Source organism: Hyperolius riggenbachi, chromosome 2 (assembly GCF_040937935.1).
Source record: "Hyperolius riggenbachi isolate aHypRig1 chromosome 2, aHypRig1.pri, whole genome shotgun sequence".
Classification (NCBI taxonomy): Eukaryota; Metazoa; Chordata; class Amphibia; order Anura; family Hyperoliidae; genus Hyperolius; species Hyperolius riggenbachi.
The window spans coordinates 312141532-312162917 of NC_090647.1; the positions used below are offsets into that span (position 1 = coordinate 312141532).

The following is a 21386-nucleotide window of genomic DNA, read 5'->3' on the forward strand; positions in this document are numbered from 1 at the left end:
ATATAAGCAGGATAGTCAGGTCCCACGTAAGCACGACTTGGAGAGCCGCGCTTACTACTTTTGTGGGTTTTAAATTTCAGTGTATAGTATTAAACACTGTGTGGGAGTTTGGAAGACACGCAAGTATGCACGTCTATGTGTTTGGGTTAAAACGTAGCATAAAGGGGCCGCTACGTCCGTCTATATCTTATTCTGATCTGGGTAGGATTATTTGAATTATAGCTGGGTCACCTAGACCCCCCGCCCCCCACAATTGGGCAAGCGAGGAATCCAGTGGGCCCAGACCAGTTTGGAATAATTGCCGGGCACCCTGTGAGTTATTTAAAAGGAAGACTCCAACATGTATGGGGTCGCTGTACCTAGTGATCGTAGTTATGATTGTGCTGAAATATAAGTAGCAGATAGCATAACATGTATAAGACTGAATGGTATAGGAGAGGGTTGAAACCTGTTGAGTGAGAAATGCATAACAATATAGCTTCTACTACTCTCATCTTCTATGTAAGTTATCTGCCTGAGTATATTAACTTTGTCATTTACCAAAGCATTTCAGAGTTTGCCAGATTGGAAAAAGAGTAAGTATGATCCATAAACATTTCTACTATATAGCTCAAGGCCACTTAGCATGAAGAGAAGTCTCTCGTAGCGAAAAAGAAACAAGAAAGTCTGTCATTAATGCCACAAAAGCCAAACATGAAAGTGAAAAAACGAAAAGGGCAGTTCAGTTTTCCTCTTACCATCCAAATGAATAAACCAGCAGCAGGACTAATGAGAGTATTATATTGAAAAAAAAACGTTGTTTCCATTGCCTTCAAAAAGACAGGGTAGATTTTAACTGTAAATAGACCAGGATGTCAGAGTTCATCAGTCGTTGTCCTCAGAGGAGCTGAATTCGCGTCTTCTACGCTCTGGAGTGCCGTGTGCCACCGAACCTTGGCCTCCCGAGCTCCTGGGAGATGCTTCTCTATTAATCACTGGAGGACGATCACTATCTTGCCAGGTGTTGCCCACTCTTTGAAACGGGGTCACTTTATCCCAATTCGGTAAGTCAATCACTGGGATCCCAAGATCTTTACAGAAGTCTTTGGTTCCTGCTGCGCTGCGTAAGGTGTGGATTTTGCCTCCGTCTAATACTGTGAGGGAGAAGGGGAATCTCCACCGATACGACAGGCCTTTCTCCTTTATGGCCTGCAATAATGGCTTCAGCATGCGTCTCTTAGCCAGTGTGATTGCTGAGAGATCCTGATATATTTGAATAGGCACTTTGTTAAACATGATGCCGTCTTGTGTGCAGGCAGCACTCATGATTTTCTCTTTCAGGGGGAAGGAGGCAAGACAACAAATGATGTCCCATGCTTTTTCACTATCAGGGCCTCTTGGGCGTAGCGCTCTATGTGCGCGGACAAACTCTATCATAGTATCTGATTGTCTGTTCAGCAAGCCATTAAAGATAGATGTTAGAGCATCTTGAATGTCATCAGGGGCCACTGCTTCTGGAACCCCCTTCACCCTAATGTTACATCTGCGACCCCGATTATCTAGGTCCTCCAATTGTCTGGCATGATCGAGCAGCATGCTTTCATGTTCGCCTGATGTGGTACGCAGAGATTTTATCTGCGCAGCTCGTTTAGTCTCAGCCTCCTCTAGCGAGGTGATTCTGGGAACTATTGCTGCAACTTCAGCCCTTACCTCCGTTATGGCGGAGAACAGCACGGACTTGATGTCATCCGCGATGGAGTACATGTCCGCCAGGGTAGGGGGTCTCTGCTGGCTGCCGGAGCCCTTTGACCTCGCGGTGAGGAAGAGGGAGTGGAGCGTCCGTCTCCAGTCGGCGCCATCTTGGAGGCCTGAGTCTCGTTCTTTTGAGTGCGAAGCAGGTCTAATACAGACTTTCCTTGTTGGGTCTGAGAGGGTTTAGAGGTAGCAGTTGTGTTGGTCTGCTTGCGGGTGCCCGGCATAGCTATTTCAGCCAGCCAGATCGAGCTAAAAAGTAAGCTTTAGCGGACAGATAGCGGGAGAGAGGAGTCTAAGCAGCCATCTTCCTGCAGCGTCAAGCCACGCCCCTTCCTCTTCCATTTATTTCCCCGCCTAGCTGATCACTTGTGTTTACAAGCAAGGCTGAGGTGACTCAGTGATTGGATGTGTACAGTAAATAAATAAAAAAAAAAGACTCTGGGAGCAGGGCAGCTAATAAATAAACAATGAGCAAGAGAAGGGAGGGGGGGAAACAAGAGTCAGGGAGGATATGATGTCAGCATTAAGCTTGGCAAGATGGCCACTGCCTAGAGTGGGATTCTCTGCTTTTCCTTCATAAAATTCACAGGAATCGTTACGTGGATAGCACAATACATCTGTTATGCAAATATGCTATGCTATGTTATGCACACAAATATGAAAGTAGAAGTAGTATTTATCTACTTATATATGTGATTTTTATTTCTAGGTTAGCATTGGTGTCGCTTGTTCTTTAAAACATAAGGTTTATATGGCTGTGTGGGCAGGTGTTTTCTCCTGTAGCCTGTCCCCATTCATTCTGCTAACAATGTTTAGCAGCAATCCTTTCCCACATCTCTTAGAAGACTACCTTACAAGAACAGCAAATGTAAACTATTCTCACCTCTCCAGCGAGAAATGACAGAGAACGTAGGGAAAGTTATTTCCATTCTCCTATGACTGCCCTTTACACTTTCTGCCACTGAACATACTTCCTATTTTGAGTACCACACTTGACTGACCTACCACACCAGCTTCATGCAGAAGGATAATTTAACCGATGGACCATTTATTTTGTTCACCATGTTGCTTCTATTACAGGGTTTATATTAAGTTATCACGATAATTGCTATTGCAATTGCCTTTTTTCTGCTTTGGGTTAGTAGGCATTTAACCCATACCTACATCGGAATAGAATTAGCAGCATCATAAGTGACTGGATTCCAAGCTAAAAATAAATACCAATATCTTCTGAGAGTGACTTGAAGTAATTGTTCAGGTTTGGCTTGTACATACAAAACAGATGCATTTTATTCATTATATACCACATCTGAAAATATATAGACATTCACACATTTATAAATAGGCATAAGTCATGTAACGGAAGAAATGGTTATCTCATACCTTATGGCATCTCCGGGCCATACTGCACCCCAGCTGCTGCTCAGTACCGCCACTTGAGACACTTCTGTGGGCTGATTTCTGCAGGAAACACCACGCTGATACAAAGTTCTCATATAGTGCAACAAGAAAGGCAGCAATTGGATGACCTCCTGCCTGAGACAACTTGTTTCCTCCGCCAGCCATGCTCCAAGCATCCTGACAGAGGCCAGTAGAAATGGATCCTCCAGTCTCTCCCAATCTACCTGTTAGTACAAATAAACTGAGCATTACATGGTATTAATGCATCCCATATTCCTCTCTAAGCAAAGAAGTAAAAGATCAAGTACAGGATTCAGGTTACTAAATGTGAATACCGAAGTACAGAATTGGGTATACAGACCCTGAACAAGCATGCAGATCAGGTGTTTCTGACAAAAGTCTGACAAGATTAGTGCATGCTTGTTTCAGGTGTGTAATAATTCAGACTCTACTGTGGCCAAAGAGATCAGCAGGACTGCCAGGCAACTAGTATGGTATTAAATGTAGATTAATAAGGCAGCCTCCATATAGCTGGGGGGTGGGTAGAGGAGAGGACTGTACAAAGTTTTGAGACAGTATTGATTACCTGCTGTAGGTAGTAGATCACTGCTCCACATGCCTCTTGGATGACACAAAGCAGCTGCAACTTCTGGTTCTCTTTAAGCATAGGGCGTACTTCTTCCTTCGCACATTCTTGGATTCCCATCTCTATTAAGGAATAACAAGCTGTGGTAGCAGCCCGTCTTGAATCAGGAAGTTCAGGACCTTCCAGTGACATTCTGATCTCAACACAAGCCAAATTTACCAGTAAACAGAAAAATTTTGCTTTGTCTCCTTTGCTGTCCATCAGGAACCAGGATGAGCCATAAACCTGAGAAAGGTAGGCTCCAAGCTTTATGCCTACATCTCGCTGTGAAATGCTAAGCTTACTACTAAGTACTTTAAATAAACCCTTACACAGATACTTTAGGCAGTCTTTTCCCCAAGTAGTCTCTGTTAAAACAGGTGAAGGCGGTAAGAACACAGGAAGAATCTCTGCTAGTTGGAACTTACGGATGCCCTCTTCTTTACTGAACTCTTCACCTAGTTTTACCAGCAAGTGCTGAAGTTCCTTGTGACTTTTTTTCCAGCATTTATTCGGCATAGCGGTGAGCAAGGTAGTTAAAATTCTGAGAGCGGCTTCCCAACTATGGCAGCGATTTAAGTATGCCTGACACAGAGAAGATACTGTGTCACTAGACACCAAGTGCTTCATCCCCTGATGGGAAGTCATTATGCCCATAAAACATTGGTAAGCATCATCCACCATGGAAGACTCATTTTTATCTTGTTGTTGGATAGGTTTACTTACAGTTTCATTGAGAATAGGAATTTTATTGAGTATCTGAGGATGGCTAGTTAGAGATGAGTCAGTACAAAAACAAGCCAGCAATGTCAACCCAAGACTTCGAAACAAGTACTCAGGACACCCATCAAACGTAGACTTTGAGAAAAGGAGACGATTTGGGAAAGAGAATCCAACGGCATCAAAAATCCTGAGCCTTGTTTGGTCATCCAGATCAGAAGCCCGGGCACATTTCGTCACCTGCAAAATTAATTTAAATTCACAATGAGCAGCAAATACATACTGTCAAATATAGAAGACAATATCTTAGGGGGGTTTCCAGATTTTACATATATAACAGAGGGTAGAAGCCAGAAGAAAGCAGACAGACAGCTGATACACGCACAAAAACAAACAAAACAGCACCAATCCTGCACTGTTGCGAAGCCCTCGTGTGCCAAAATTGCACTGCTGTCTGTGTGTTTCTGTATGATCTGTCCTGTTTACAGGGGGTGAGGCTAATGCAAGGTCTTGGGGGGAGATTAATAAACATTAGTGGGGAAGAAGTATAGTGCAAGGATACTAGGTTTCAACATCATCATTTGCAAAACACTTTTTACCCACTTGACTCAAGGGGAAGCCGGTGTTTATTACACAAAGGCTAAGGCTGTGGGGGTGAAAAAGATTACCCAACTCTGTCAATATTCAGAGCGCTGATGACTGTCAACAGATCTGATGACAAAAAACACAAGGAATATCCCATTTAATGTTACAAACCTGTTTATGTAAAATTAATCAAAAGAGATAAATCTGGATACTTAGGGATTATTCCTACTGCGTGTCACGTCCGTTTCCAAGTCAGACATGGCACCTATGCTGCTGCGGAGCTACAGCCGCATCAATATAGCCATGCCATGCTTGGCTATAGGGATTCAGATGAGTGCTACAAAGAACTGCTGCATGCCATCCAGAATTGCACTGGCATGTGATTCTGATGGCAAGCTATTGTCTGAATGTATATGATGTAAGCATATAGGGATAGGCTGGAGTAATGCAAATACTTTACACATTAGGCTGTATACTGCTTTATGCCATACATAAATCCTATTTATTTTTTTTTGTAGTGTATCACATATCTGAACCTCAAGCCAATAAATATGTAAGTTATAGATACTCTCCCCCCCCCCACCCCCCAAAAAAGAGACAATTTCTCAGGTCTGTCACATTCGATTGAGATCTTACCAGAAGAAGTGCAGCAAACTGCTCACTGTCATTTTTTGCCGCTTTAAGGACCTCCAGACATTTTAGTAGGGCAGAATTGCCAGTGCTTTCATCTATAGAGGATTCTGCTTTCTCCATCCTTATGCACAAATTCCTGAATGAACAGCAATAGACATATTAACACATCATCCTTGGGAGGCTCAAGGTTAACCCACTTGAGGTGAAGAGTTTCAATACTATTGCTAACTAAGCACATCAATACAAATATTGTCACTTTGCCATCTGTTATTACAGTTATCACGCTTTTCTAGTGAAAAAAAACGCCAAACCGCAAACTCAAAATGCATGCGATTTTTCTGTGTTATTTGTGTGCTTCCGATTCTGGGAGAGGTTCTCCCAGAAGTACTAGCAATCTGAGAACCATGAGCACCATAGTGGTAGAGAAATGAGGGTGAGAGGCTAATTAATAAACAAGAGAAACAACCCCCTATTTTGTAGGCCTATAGACACGCTTGACTACGAAGGCCAATAACAAGCACCTCAGCCAATAGGTGTGTGTGCAGCGGCCACCAACCCCCAACTCGCTGTGTGATGTCTTGCACGTGCTGCTCCATTGTTTCTCCACCCCCCCCCCCAGCAATAAAATGAGTTGTCTGCTACATACAGTAGCTGATACGCTTCTGGACATGACGGCCAGTGGTCTCACCCTATGGGATCGGGTACCGGATCCCCGACAGGTGACATAAGTTAAGAGGTGTGTACGAACCTTTTGATAGTTGTCCTTTAACAAAGTGCTAGTGCTTAGTGGAAATGCAGTGATAACACAACTTTATAATCAAGCTCAGGACAGAGCTGGTCAGTCAATGTCTCAACTTCCTTTTTTATAACACAAATGACTCACCTCTCCATAGTAAGAGGACTCTGTCTATCGTTTGTGCGAATTTGTGCAATGTGCATAGTTTGCAATAAGCACTGTCTGACGTTCTCACTCATGCATTACGCATTACTGTAATGCACTGCTGCATTCATTGTTGTTTAAATGTAGAGCTGACCCATTTATTGTCAGCAGAAGGGATCAGCACCATAATGGGGAAAAATACACAGATGCTGGGCGCTGCACTGTAAACACACAGCCAGCTGAGATATTTAATGAGACCAAGGCCTAAATATTCAAAGTAAGGAAAGAAAAAAGCCCAGTCGGAATCCAAACAACATCCCTACCGCGAAAAGTTGAATATTCAATTTCCACTTCAATTTTGTCATACCTGTTTTGATAAATTATTAACAATTGTTTCATCGTTTTGCATTGCAAGGGCACTTTTCTTCTAATTGTTTTGAATTCAGTGAATGACTGGGAGGCTAACAGAGATGAACAATGAGATGCAATTTTTCCCCAAGTTTAACCACTTCACCACTGAGGGGTTTTACCCCCTGAGCACCAGAGCAATTTTCACCTTTCAGCGCTCCTTCCATTCATTCATCTATAACTTTATCATTACTTTTTGCAATGAAATGAACTATATCTTGTTTTTTCCGCCACCAATTAGGCTTTCTTTAGGTGGGACATTATGCCAAGAATTATTTTTTTCTAAATGTGTTTTAATGGGAAAATAGGAAAAATGTGGGGAAAAAAATAATTATTTTTCAGTTTTCGGCCATTATAGTTTTTAAATAATGCATGCTACTGTAATTAAAACCCATGAAACGTATTTGCCCTTTTGTCCCGGTTATAAAACCATTTAAATTATGTCCCTATCACAATGTTTGGTGCCAATATTTTATTTGGAAATAAAGGTGCAATTTTTTCAGTTTTGCGTCCATCCCTAATTACAAGCCCATAGTTTATAAAGTAACAGTGTTATACCCTCTTGACATAAATATTTAAAAAGTTCAGTCCCTAAGGTAACTATTTATGTATTTTTTTTAATTGTAAATTTTTTAATTTTTTTTTAATTACAAAAAAAATAAATAAATATAGAGAGTGTGGGAGTTAATTTTATGTGTAAAAGTCATTTATTTGTATGTGAAAAATGTGTAGGGTGTAGTTTACTATTTGGCCACAAGATGGCCACAGTAACTTTTTGTTTTAATGCGACCTCCAAGCTTCCTTCCGGAAGCTTGGAGGAAGTATAAGGAGGCTGGACACGTGAGTTTTTTTCTCACAATGATCGCGCTGCCCATAGGAGAGCAGCTGATCATTGCGGGGCTTAGATCAACGAACGGGAATGGATTTTCCCGTTCATTGATCTCTGGGCGAGCGGGCGGCGGCGTGTTTACTAGCGGCGGGCGGCGTGTTTACGAGCGGGAGCGCGGGCAGCGTCGGGAACGCGGAAAGTACGTGTTTCTCCATCCCTGGTTTTTAAAGGATGGAAAAAGGGGCGGAGAAATACGTACGCGCGGGGGTAAAGTGGTTAATGGAGCTTAAACATGTAGGGGAAAAAAGTGCCCAATTTGGGTACTTACCTCAATAGAGGGAAGTCTCTGGATCCTCCCGATGATTCCTCCGCCCTCCCCTCTGCAAAACCGTCGGCAACTCCTACATGCACAGTAGCATGGATCAAATAGGGCTACTGCACATGCGCGAGCCGGCAGCACAGTAGCACGGACCCGATCGGGCTTGTCTTTTTCCGCTGAAGCCCGGGCAAGTCCGTGCTACTGCACAGGCGCAGTGCAGTTGTGAGCTTTGGGGATCTGAGTACTAGGACGGCCTGACAAAGGAAGAAAGGGAAAGCCCCTGGAGGATACAGAAGTTTCCCTCTCCTGAGGTAAGAATCCCCATTTTTCTTTTTTATTCTCACAGGTTTTACTTTAACACTAATTTCACACTGTGGGCATAATGCAAAACATATTCTGAATGTTATTTTTCATAGTATATATAATTGCTATGGTAACGTGCTTGTTATCACACACATTATTTAGAAACACACTGTAGAAAGTGCAATAGGATAATAGTCTATTATTATTACTATTTATTGTATTTATAAAGCGCCAAAATATTATGCAGCGCTGCACAATAGATAAATGGGTTAACACACAAGGTAGGACATACAGGAAACTCACAACAAAACAAGATCATGCAACAGTCTGTTACAAATCCAGGGTTGTGAACATGTCCATACAATTGTATGGGCAGTGCGTTCATGTGCATAGTGTGAATGTACCCATAAATTGCAAAACTGAAGTCAAATGCAGTGGCCCCCCAAGATTTCCCTCTCCTTGAGCGGACAGTAGTTGGACCATCCCAACAACATATACAGTTCCCGAGCATGGTAGTAAAACTTATCTGCTTTCCTGTAGAGAGGCAGAAACATCTTAAAGGAATACTATCGATTCACATATTTTTTTCAATTGACACAGGAATTGTTTGGGAAGTGCTGCTAAGGCCCGGTTCACACTTGCGGTGGCCCTCCGGAATCGCCGTGCCGGAGCCGCACCGCTTGCAGAACGGACGGAACGGACGCACGGCATAGCAATGAAAGCCTATGCGTCCGTTCACATGCGTCCGTTCTGCCGAACCGGAGCCGGACCGGATCCGGGCCGGATCCGGACTCCGGCCTCTGTTCCAACATGCGCTATTTTTTCATCCGGCTCCTCCGGCAGCCGTATCCGGAGCGGAGCCGGACTGCACCATCCGGCCAATACACACCAATGGGAACCGGAGAGCGCACAACACACTGGCTGAGAAATCCGGATGTTCTACCCCACTTCCTATGGGGATTGTTGTGGCGATATTGGATGGGGACACATGGGCAAGCATTTTGGAGTGGAGCAGCACAGCTGGATCCGGATCCGGAGATGTTGGCAGCATGTCGGAGGTGGAGGTGAGTGCTAAACAGCAGAGGGCCTGATTCCACAGGTCCCCCTTCTGCTGACCTCCCAGACCCCAACATTTTTTTTGTTTTTAACGTACTTTTGCCAAACGGATCCGGATAGCATCCTGATGGACACCTGATGCAACCTGACCGGATCCGGATCGGATCCGGATCAGAACCGTACGGTTCCGATCCGGATCCGGTCAGGTCATCCGGTCCGTTTGGCAAACAACCGCTAATGTGAACCGGGCCTAAGTCAGAATCAGAATTTATTATCGCCAAGTACAACGGTGGATTGTACCCGGAATTGGTTTTGGCGCATACAGGGTCGTTGGTGAAGAAACAAAAAATAACATACAGTTAAGCATGGCACATACATAGACATGGGACAAGCATACATAGGACAACATTACAGCTTGTGCGTACAGTTAAGCAGAGTGCAGCATCGCATGCAGTTAAGCATGATACACACATATAAACAATAAAAGCAAAAATAAAAAGCAAACAGAGAGCATTACAGCATACACGTACGGTTAACGTAATACAAAACATAGCAAAGCAAACACTGATAGCAGGACCAGAAAAGAGTGGGATTGGAGGAGCAGCCTGAGAGCTGATATGAGCGCTGCCATTTTCGGCACTGGATGCTACACAGCGACACGCTCCCAACAAGACAGGTGCTACCGATTGTCCACAAAAGTAGAGAGAAAGAAACTGAGAAAGCTGAGGGGCATCATGATGGAGGCGGACAGCAGAGTTCACTCGGACCAGGTTGCCCGAGGAGTAGTGCTCCCGATTTCAAGTCCGCACGGCTGGGTAGTGAGGGTGCAGACACAGTGGGGGCCCTGTGGGTCCAGGGTGCACCCGGGGGCACCTTTGGGCGGTGGATGTGGGGCCTGGGGTCACCCTGGCTGGGCAGCAGTGATGGACAGGCCAGGGGGGTTTACCTTTGGTGGTGGCAGGACACATAAAGGGGGAGCAGCATCATCTCTGTGGCTGCGTGATAGCCTACCTATAGAAAGTAGAAATGCCATTCCGGGGCAGCAGCAGTGGACAGACACATGGCGGCGAAACAGCTGCAGGCCACGTGGACAGGCCAGACCCAGGACTCCTGGCTGATCGGTGAGGCGAAGGAGCTGGAGCCACAGAACGCAGCTGCTGGCAGGTGGCAATCACCCCAGTGGCACTGTGAGTGGGGGACCCGGTGGTGGAGGGCGTAAGGTATCCGGCGGTGACTGAGACTGTACAGACTCCGAAGTCTCCTGGCCTCCCAAAATGATCCCGTGGGCAGCCGCAGCGGTGGGTCCATGTCTGGACTCCCCTGACTAGGGGAGCGTACCGATCGGCTGAACTCCTGCTCTGCAGCCGAGGGTGACTGCGGCCAATGGAGTCCTGCGCCGGCCTTGTGGCTGGGATGTGTGGTGGACAGGGCCTCTCTGCAGGGAGCCGTCCCGGATGACGAGCTGTGGGGCTGTGATGTGACATGCGGGTGGCAAAGCCGGTGGTCTAGCGGTGTGGATCAGCAGGCTCCGTCCTGCTTCCTGATGTCTGCTGCGGTGCTCACTGGGTCCTGCACGTGGGTCGCGAATAGCTGATGTTCTCGCGGACCGCGACCCGATGGCTGGTGCCGAGCCAGCATATCCTCCCTCAGCGTGTAGAGGAGCTCAGAGGTGAGCAGGGACAAGATTACATTTAAGGAGGTGAAAAAGATCGGAGCCCTGTGGCCGCGGCGTCCGAGTCCGGCGCCATCTTGTCGGTGTCAGTAATGTACTGGTGTATACATTTTAGTAGCAACTTCTTTGTTTACGGTTAGCAAAATACATTCAAACTTTACTGACGCCAAAACTGACGGCTGACTAAGCCATGAGGAGAGGGGAAATTCCCCTCACACTTGATCAGTTCACTCTATGTGTAGCTCTGTGTGTGACAGAGAAGAGAGCTCCCAACAGCTGCAGCTCCTGTGTCCTGTGTTTCTGACTGACCTGTCTGAAGAGAGCAGAGGAAATGTAATTAATTGTCACAGCTTTTTCATACTGTTTTTGCTTTCAGAGTTTGATATGTTTGATATCTGCTTTCTGTAGTCTGATATGCAACTCTGGCTGTGCATTGAAGCAGACACCCCTTCTGCAATTGATTTGTCCCAATATAGCTAAATCCTACCCTCAATAAATTACAGCTTTTGCTTCTGATATTTAACATGAAGAGTAGGAAAATGTTTACACAGCTACTTAGACATTATTTGCACACTGTCATTTTAGAACACTTGGGTATCGATAGTATTCCTTTAAATTGAAGGACCACTCTCCAGTTTCAGACAGGCGCAGCAGAGTTTGTCCTCTGCTGTACCTGTCTGGAACTGGAGAGGGGTGCTATAGTGTTTCTGCATCTCTTCAGGAAAGCAGAGGACAGTTACTACTGTGCTCATGGAAGCTGTATATGTCATTGGGATGATCCAACGACTAGCAGCTCAATGATAGGGGAATCTTTTCTTGCATCAAAAGGATGATTCATTGCTCCCCCACAGCAGGCAATAAAGCATCCCAGAGGTCCATCGGTAAAAGTGTCTCATGCAGAATGTCATGTTAATCTAAACAGCAGGAGTGATTTATTTTTAACTATTAACCATCACTTTTCCTACTACTTTCTTTATCTTATGCATCAGTAACTTTTAGTTTTATTTTTTAACAGTCCAAAAGAAGAAAAGGGCAGCACGCAAATGACTAGGTGTTAGAGTGTGCAAGGGTTCACCTGTGTATCAACGGGACTTATGCAGCATAGACTTCAATCCAGCACAGCTCTTTTACTGAAAAATTCTCTTTATTGTATAAAAAGCAAGTACAAAATTACATAAAAATTGTTGTAACAGTGGCAAAGCCTGCCGTTTCAAGCCACACCAGCACTTGTTCATATTCTTGATGCTGTGTGGCATGAACAAAAGCTGGTGTGGCTCGAAACGGCAGGCTGTGCCACTACAGCATTCTGAACTCAAAACTTCTCTCGGCTCTAAAAGATACACAACTATATAATAACCTTTAAACAAAATACATTCCTTTGTAATAGCTGACACAAATACTAAAATAAATCTGCACAGTTTCTACTTCTTGATTCATGGAAACAGACATATTGCTTACAGCAGCTTACTTCCCAAAAACTTCCTTTTTGGGAAGACAGTAATCCAAGACAAAGACTACCTTTGATACCTTTGAGAGGATCTGCCGTGTACCTTCAAAGATTGCTTTATGTATTTGTATAAGAGTATTGTTCCTTTGGTTGCCATACTATTTTTGTCCACTAGATGTCCTCTATGGACTTAATTGCAATATGCTGTTAATAACCATCCTAAGTTAGTACGCTGAGGCATATGTTTGTTAGCAAACGTGGCTCCTTTTTCCTTTCCCTCTTCCCCTTTTTGGGTAATTCGGGCAGTTTGGACTTGTATCTTTCTCTATATTATTGTTTCTTTGATGTTGGCTAACGTTCTCCTTTTAATCATATTTCCGCCGCCCCTCTTTTGCGCATGCACCCCCCCCCCCCCCCTTATCCCTTTTACGTTACGGAGGCTTTGTATAATTCCGGACTGCGTGTTTGGCGTCGGGTTGCTATGACAACCCGGCGCCTTATACGCAATGACGCGGCCGCGTCTTGTCCAGGGGGCGCTCTCTATTGGCTGGGAGCGGGCTGACGGGGTTTAAAAGCTTCTACGCCATTCGTAAGTTGCCTCTTTCTGAAGCGGGTTGAGCCCGCGTGATGCATTAAGGCGGTGGCGGTGTACTGTGGTGTCCTCCTCTCTCACTCGTAAGTTTGACGTCCCACTTACTTTTTAAACTGCACTTTTGGGCACCTCTCTAATGCGGAATTTAGTGCCTGGTGCACGTTGTTTATCTGGGATGGGTGTTCCTTATGTCCCAGTCTGATCAACTTACACTTGGATTTATCTTCATTACCCTTTGCACTTTATACAGGCTCTATTAACTCTTAATTATCAATTTTGAGGGTCCCTTATTTTACCTTACCTACTAATATTTATATGTAATATTCTGAGTGTGAGGATATATATATATATATATATATATATATATATATATATATATATATATATATATATATATATATATATATATATATATATATATATATATAGATAGATAGATAGATATGGATTGTTGTTATCATTATTACAATTGTCATTGATTAATTATGTACACCGCTGCTATCACCTTTTGGTGATTTTTAACATTGTTTTTATTTTTGTTTGCCTTTCATCAAATAAAGAATTTGTATTTTGAATATAATTGGAGTGGTCTGGTGCTGCATATTGGGTACTTTTCTCTTTCTCATGTCCAATATTGCTTACAGCCTGTGCTTTCAAATGGGCGTATCTGCCATAGGCAGTAATGTGACACGGGGAGGGATCAAATTACAACTACTGATTAGACACAAATGAGGGGGAATTACGCAGGATAAACTCTTTAAATACATAAAGGGTGCATTTCTGTTATGTTTTCCTTGTGTCCTCTGCAAGAGCTCAGGTCCAGTTTAATGTAATTTTGTACTTGCTTTTTATACAAGAAAGAGGATTTTTCACTAAAAGAGCTGTGCTGGATTGAAGTTTTAATTTTTATACATTCCGCGATAGTAATCCTTTAAACAGGAACAATTGGTAGTACATTGATCATATCAAGAGGTTAAGACTAAACACTGTTTAAACCAAACACTGTTCATAGGCAAATCTGAAGATGCACAAACCCTAAAGGACCTGAGCACAGCTGAGTTCAGAAACGAGTATCAGTATGCAACACTGATGTGTTACTGAAATTAACACAGAAATGGGCAGGCGGGCTCAGGCACTAAGGGCAATGCTATCCAGCAGCAGTGGCTAAGCAAAAGATCATGGAAGACCATAGCAAAATTTTGATAGAGACTGCATTCCCTAGGCACATAGACAGCTTCATCTACCCCATGCATATTAGGGACTATGGCAAAAAATAATTCACATATGTAGACACATGTACAGTGCGTATGGAACATAGACACAGATGTAAAGTAACAAGGGGGAGGAACATGTTAAGGACCATACTTCTTTTACTCCACCGGGTTGGGAGCTATGGTCCTGTGTCTCATGGTAGTCCCTCTTGTGTCCCAGCATCATCCTGTCCACCCCCAGCCCAGTATATACAGCAGAGTATAGGCACAGCAGTAACCATTCTTCTGAAGTCTCTTTCCACCCTCCGCTGGGCTCCAGCAATGTGTGTCGTCCTCTTACCACTCGGTCTAGTCCCTGGCATCTGGATCACCTCACATTGGGCTCGATTCACGAAGACAAATAGCATGCCTTATCAGAGTTAACATGCCTTATCAGAGTAGCATAATGAGCGCTACAAACTTATGCCTGCTAATTGGCAATGACGAGAGCTCCACTCGTCCTGCCTGGAGCCCCTGCGGGTCCAATCCCTGAGCCCCTGCAGGTCCAATCACTTTAAAGGACATTATCCCTGCACTTTGATTGACCCAATAGGCTGCCTGTTAAGTTTCCTACCCAGTGACAGGCAGCCTATTGGGCCAAAGTGCGGGGATAATGTCCTTTATGATTGGACCTGCAGGGGCTTAGGGCAGGACGAGTGGAGCTCTCGACATTGCGAATTAGCAGGCATAAGTTCATAGCGCTCGTTATGCTACTCTGATAAGAAGTGTTAACTCTGATAAGGTATGCTATTTGTCTTAGTGAATCAAGTTCCTTGTGTGTACACACGTGATGCAGGAGGAGATGGAGGGAATTAGAGCAAGAAGTGAGGGATGAGAGAAGGACTACATCACTGGAGCCTGGCAGAGGAGGCGAGAGAAGCACTGCAACCACTGCACCTAATACTCTGCTATCTATCCTAGTCTGTTGTTACTATAGGAGTTAGCACTCTGGGCTCTCATGCATTGGGCCTGGGCATTTAGTAATGTGTGTTACCACATTGTACACAGTGCCTTATACACTGGGTCTGGAAGGTAATTATTACTATGGTTTACAGCACCGTGCACTCTGTCCCATGCAATTGGTCTGGGTAGTGGATCAACTTGAGGTCAGCGTAAAAAATTACTCTGCAGCAGTCAAGTATTTATACCAGCCCAAAAAAAGCAAGGAAATGCAACCTGTAGAAGAATAAAAAATGTTCGTGTGCCTTAACCTCCCCGGCGTTCTATTGAGATCGCCAGGGAGGCTGCGGGAGGGTTTTTTTTTAATTAAAAAAAAACTATTTCATGCAGCCAACTAAAAGTTGGCTGCATGAAAGCCCACTAGAGGGCGCTCCGGAGGCGTTCTTCCGATCGCCTCCGGCGCCCAGAATAAACAAGGAAGGCCGCAATGAGCAGCCTTCCTTGTTTGGCTTTCCTCGTCGCCATGGCGACGAGCGGAGTGACGTCATGGACGTCAGCCGACGTCCTGACGTCAGCCGCCTCCGATCCAGCCCTTAGCGCTGGCCGGAACTGATTGGTCCGGCTGCGCAGGGCTCGGGCGGCTGGGGGGACCCTCTTTCGCCGCTGCTCGCGGCGGATCGCCGTAGAGTGGCGGCGATCAGGCAGCACACGCGGCTGGCAAAGTGCCGGCTGCGTGTGCTGCTTTTTATTTGAAGAAAATCGGCCCAGCAGGGCCTGAGCGGCAGCCTCCGGCGGTGATGGACGAGCTGAGCTCGTCCATACCGCTCAGGAGGTTAAAGCACAGTTCCCCAATCCTGTCCTCAAGGCCCACCAACAGTACATGTTTTGCAGAAAACCACAAACATCCACAGGTGAGGTAATTAGCATCTCAGCAGAACTGATTAATTACCTCTGTGGATATCCACAAAACATGCACTGTTTGTGGGCCTTGAGGACAGGGTTGGGGAACACTTCAGCCAGGAATAAAAAAAAAAATCAGTTTTACTTTCCTGGGGCTTCTACCAGCCCCCTGCAGCTGTCCCGTGCCCTCGCAGTCACTCACGGAGCCTCCGGTCCCCCGCCGCATAGTTTTAGTTTAGTTTTAATTGACAGGCCAACAGGCCTGGCCATGCATATTTTTCTTTGCGTTCTCGTCCGCAATAGTGTCCTGCGCATGTGCACGACACTATTGAGGACGGGAACATGAAGGATATGCGTGGGGAGGCCTGCTCAGGGCACAGAAAGCCCGCAGAATACCTGTCAGCGAAATCAAAACTAGCTGGCAGGAAGGGGGGGGGACCGGAGGCTCCGTGAGTTAATTCAAGGGCACGGGACTGTAAAACTGATTTTTTATTCCTGGCTTAAGTGTCCCTTTAACGAACTGGATTTTCTCTAACGAATAAATTGTGGCCTTTTAAGCCTCATTTACACAGTACAATTTTCCGTCAGATCAGATCTATAAGACAGATCTATTAGATACTTTCCAACCGGTCCAATCGGATTGCGTTAAATTTTGCAATAGATTTTGGGTACTTATCAAAGCAAAATCTATTGCAAAATTGATCTGAAACAACGAACTAGATTTTCTCTAACGAATAAATTGTGGCCTTTTAAGCCTCATTTACACAGTACAATTTTCCGTCAGATCAGATCTATAAGACAGATCTATTAGATACTTTCCAACCGGTCCAATCAGATTGCGTTAGATTTTGCAATAGATTTTGGGTACTTATCAAAGCAAAATCTATTGCAAAATTGATCTGAAACAATTTGGACTTCTACCCACGATGCAATTTCTTATTAGATCTATCTATTAGATCGTCTGATGGAAAATTGTACCGTGTATATGAGGCTTAAAGAAAACCTGAACTGAGAAAAACAACCCCTGGGGGGTACACACCTCGGGAGGGGGAAGCCTCCAGATCCTCCTGCGTCCCACGGGGGTCCCACTGTGCCCCTTCGAACGTCGGCGATGTAAATATTTACCTTCCCGGCTCCAGAGCAGTAGTGGCGCTGCGCTCCGAAGTAGGTGGAAATGCCCGATCTCAGTCGGGTCCGTTCTACTGCGCAGGCGCAGTAGAACGGACTAGACTGAGATCGGGTATTTCCGTCTACTTCAGAGCCGAAAGCCAAAACAGCGCCCCCGCTGGAGCTGTAAATATTGAACAGGCTGATTTGTCGGGCTGGCTTTAACCTCTTGACGACCAGCTAACGCCGATTGGCGTAAACTGGTCGTCTGCGGGTTTCCATGGAAACGGCCGCTCGTTCGAGCGGCCTTTCCATGTCAGTTCACGGAGGCTGTCTTCCGTGAACAGCCGGAGAGCCGCCGATCGCGGCTCGCCGGCAAAATGTAAACACGCGGGGAAGAAATCCTGGCTGTTTACATCATACGGCGCTACTGCGCAGCAGCGCCGTAAGGCAGATCGGCGATCCCCGGCCTCTGATTGGCCGGGGATCGCCGTCATTTGATAGGCTGAAGCCTATCCTACAATGCGCAGGACGGAAATCTGTCCTGCGCAGCTCAGAGAGGGAGGGAGACGGAGCACCGAAAACGCTGCGGAGGGGGGCTTTGAAGAGCCCCCCCCCCGCAAAGTGCAGAGAGACGGCGGCGATCAGACCCCCCCCCAGCAGGACATCCCCCTAGTGGGGAAAAAAGGGGGTAAGTCTGATCGCCCTGGCTAAAACCTGATCTGTGCTGCGGGCTGTAGAGCCTACGCAGCACAGATCAGACCGAAATCCACTGGTCGGCAAGTGGTTAAAGGACTACAGCGAGACCCCCGTGGGACAGAGGAGGACGGGGAAACTTCATTAGGATCCTGAGGCGTCCCCCTCCCGACTCGGCGAGTACCCCCCTAGGGGAATTTTTCTAGTTACAGTGCCTAGCCCTAGATGAGTCTCAGGTGGTGTTTCACGTGGAGAACAAGAGACATAATAATAGCAGCAATAAGCCATAGTTGCCTGTTTGCGATGTCCCCCTCAGACGCTTGCTCTGACTACCCGCACCACTACTCAGATGCCTGGACACAGCGTGACAGCCAGAGAAAGGGAACCATTACTTTGCTTGCTTTCCGCTCTTTCACGCCAGTTCCTCTTTCCGCCTCACAGCCAATCAGCAAGCTACCCTTCCAGAAACCCGGGGCGTAGCTGTTACCATGGTAGCTGAAGCCATGCAGAGAAGGCGGACTTTGGCATCCGGGCAGGCCAGCACTTCCGGGAGGAGGAGGAGTAGGAGTAGGTGATGGAGGAGGGGGGAGGGGCCTTGGGTGTAGGTTTGCTGCGGGGAGAGCGACAGGTACAGAGGGGATGTTATCCCGGCTCAGGGGCGCTTCTCTTCAGGTATGTGTGAGAGGAAACATGACAGTCCTGCAGCAGGTGCAGCACGTGTTTATTGCTCCTCATAGGTGTTCTAAATTGTGCAGATTACACACAGTTAGAAACGTGAGCAGGCTGATAGATAAACAAACGCACAGTGCCCCAATGTAGCACATTTATATACATGCGGGCTGGGCATATTTATCCTAGGTTATCAGGAGAGGTAATCTTCAGCACACTGTCATTCCAATTTGCATTCAGGGAGATCACTGCACGTTTATCATGTGCTTTATATTTGCTATACCCTCGTGTCGTGCGAGTCCCGATAGGTATGTGTCAGTCAGTCAGTGTATCATTACTGGCTGTGCACCTGTTGTGTACACATCAAATATGGCAGATGAGCTGGAGGCTGCAACTGGCTTGTTATGTACACGACAGGCTGCAAGTGGTAGTGCTGCAATGTACACAGGCCTTGGAGTTTACTATAAGCTGGATGGAGAGTAGCAGATGTTGGGCTTTTGCCCTGTGTCTGGCCAGACTTGGAATTATGCCTCTACACACTCTCTGGACATATTGAGGGTGCATACACACATCCAATTTTGATTGGCCAATCACTAACCAATTTTACCACCTCCATGTAGTATGAGGACCACCAGATTTAGAATTAGTATTCTAAATCTGGTGGTCCTCATACTACATGGAGGTTGTGTAACATGAGAGCTTACAGATTGTGTAGGTAAGCTCTCATGTTACAAGGAAGTGGTAGAATTGTCCAATATTCAATCAAAATTGGTTGTGTGTACTTAATTTCAGAATGCAGGAACTTGGAAAGGTTCCTACAGTGTGGGAATTGTGGACATTTGGAACGGTTATTTGATGAATCTTCAATGCATGCAGGACTATTGATGTGTGGCTTTGTAGTATTGTTGACATTTCTAGTATCACATTTTGCATAAGGGCTTGCATGAGAAGATTTCACCCAGTTGCTGTTTATGCAAAATGGGGGAGGTGACTTATTTTTTCTCCTCTGTCACAGCATTGAAAATATCCCCCAGGGATTGCAGAACTAATCTACTAGTGAGAAAGGCAGAACCACAACTGGAAACATCTTCCACCACCACTCCCCAGCTGTCCAGATGGAAGAACAGTTGTGCTGACATGTATCTGGTTAGTGTGTGCTGTCACTTTACAATACTAGTTGTTGTTTCTTGGTCTAACAATAGTGGAGTTGTTTTCTTTATTCAGAACTGTCTGTGCCTAGTGAGATAATTGACAAGTGTTTATCTGTGCATATCTGACATTTAATGTGTTACTTCGTTCAAAAGTCCTGGGAATAACCCCCCTAATAAAACCAAAACCGTTTATTGAAACTGACCATTATCAATGTGCTGGGATGCCACTGGTTTTGGTGGCACACTTTGCTGCCTGGGTCTGTGTTCTCAACTGCTCATCTTTACGTATGTCGGGTTGCTCCTCCAGCCGTGTCTTCTAATGCAGAATGGCACATCTGCAAGGAATTGAGGTAAAGCTAAGTACTCCCAGCATGTTCTTTTGGCTGCTTTTGGTCCGTGGCATATACCAGTCAAATAACGATTTATGCAAGCAGTTGTCATTAAAACTGGATGCTGGGTGGTACCACTAGAGCAAGTAGTCATGTCATGGTTATGATGTGAGTGGGGCTTTATGATTGCTGCACTTGTATTGGGAAGACATTTATGCTAGCTGCGCTTGTTGTGGGGGGCATTTTGGTGTTTTACGAGGAGAACATTATGCCTACATTTGTTATAGGAGGGGCATTATGACCGTGCTTGCTATTGGAAAGACATAAAGGGTACAGTTGATATATGAAAAAAACAGCATGGACTGAACATTGCAGAGCAGTGCTTTTCGGCGCTGCTAGATTTGGGCGCAGCCAGCGCCGACATAGACTATAATGGGAATCAGTCTATGGCGGCGCTCAGTGAGTAACATCGGCGCCGTCAGAGGACAGAGCCGAGGTTGCTTAAAAAACACAATAATTCGGCCTCCAGCAACCGCTGGAAGCCGAATTATTTCATTCCCCCACTATCCATGGCGGCCTGGAGGGGGAATAGTAATTAACACGGCCCGGACTTGTGCAGAAGCAGGATCAGCCATGTACTGGATGTATCCTGCTCCCAAGTCTACCGGCGCCGATTTTAAATGTACTCGAACATTGGGAGAAGGGGGGTAACTACATTGTGGTGGTTGGGTGCATTTATGTTACATTAAGCTTTAAAATCATATGAGATGACCCAGCCTACCACATTTGTGAACCCAGTAGGAACAGTTTTGGCTGAAATTTGTTGAACCTGGCAATAGTTTTGAGTTTTAGTTGTAAAGCACGTAATATACAATGTATTGCAAAACTTGAAGCCACCAATAAAGGGATTTTTCTTATATATTTTGACTGAATAATCTTTTGGGGAGGTAAGTCCACCACTACACTACTACCTCCCTTTTTAATTGTTTGTTGTTTTTTTTTATAGTTTTAACCTATACTGGTGCCTCTGTTCAAACATTGCTATTGGTTATCAGTGCTCAATTGAGTTGCAGAATAATTCTGCATGTCAACTCACTGCCCATACAATTCTATGGACCTGTTCACAGTACTGCGTTGTAACTGATCACGTTATTCTAATTCGTTGCAGACAGGTTTTGTA

General features: G+C 45.4%; 2 protein-coding genes across 8 annotated transcripts in view; one reads left to right on the top strand and one right to left on the bottom strand.

Moving 5' to 3' along the window:
* Window positions 1-18558, bottom strand: part of NCDN (neurochondrin) — a 39277-nt gene extending 20719 nt beyond the window's left edge. Inside the window, exons 1-4 of one of the 4 annotated variants that reach the window (XM_068269098.1) lie at window positions 18352-18558; window positions 5702-5834; window positions 3722-4720; window positions 3118-3359 (exon numbers count right to left, since the gene is read on the bottom strand). In XM_068269098.1, coding sequence (XP_068125199.1) covers window positions 3118-3359; window positions 3722-4720; window positions 5702-5818 — 1358 coding nt within the window. In that variant the 5' untranslated portion in view covers window positions 5819-5834; window positions 18352-18558. Of the gene's footprint in view, window positions 1-3117; window positions 3360-3721; window positions 4721-5701; window positions 5835-10504; window positions 11448-12240; window positions 12309-18351 lie in introns of those variants that run through there. The other 3 variants (XM_068269099.1, XM_068269100.1, XM_068269097.1) reach the window with 3 other exon arrangements.
* An 83-nt stretch (window positions 18559-18641) lies between these two features.
* Window positions 18642-21386, top strand: part of KIAA0319L (KIAA0319 like) — a 141831-nt gene continuing 139086 nt past the window's right edge. For 3 of the 4 annotated variants that reach the window (XM_068269103.1, XM_068269102.1, XM_068269105.1), the window contains exons 1-2: window positions 18642-18729; window positions 19742-19872. The gene's annotated coding sequence lies outside the window, so the exon portion shown is untranslated. The remainder of the gene's footprint in view (window positions 18730-19741; window positions 19873-21386) is intronic. The other variant, XM_068269104.1, reaches the window with a different exon arrangement.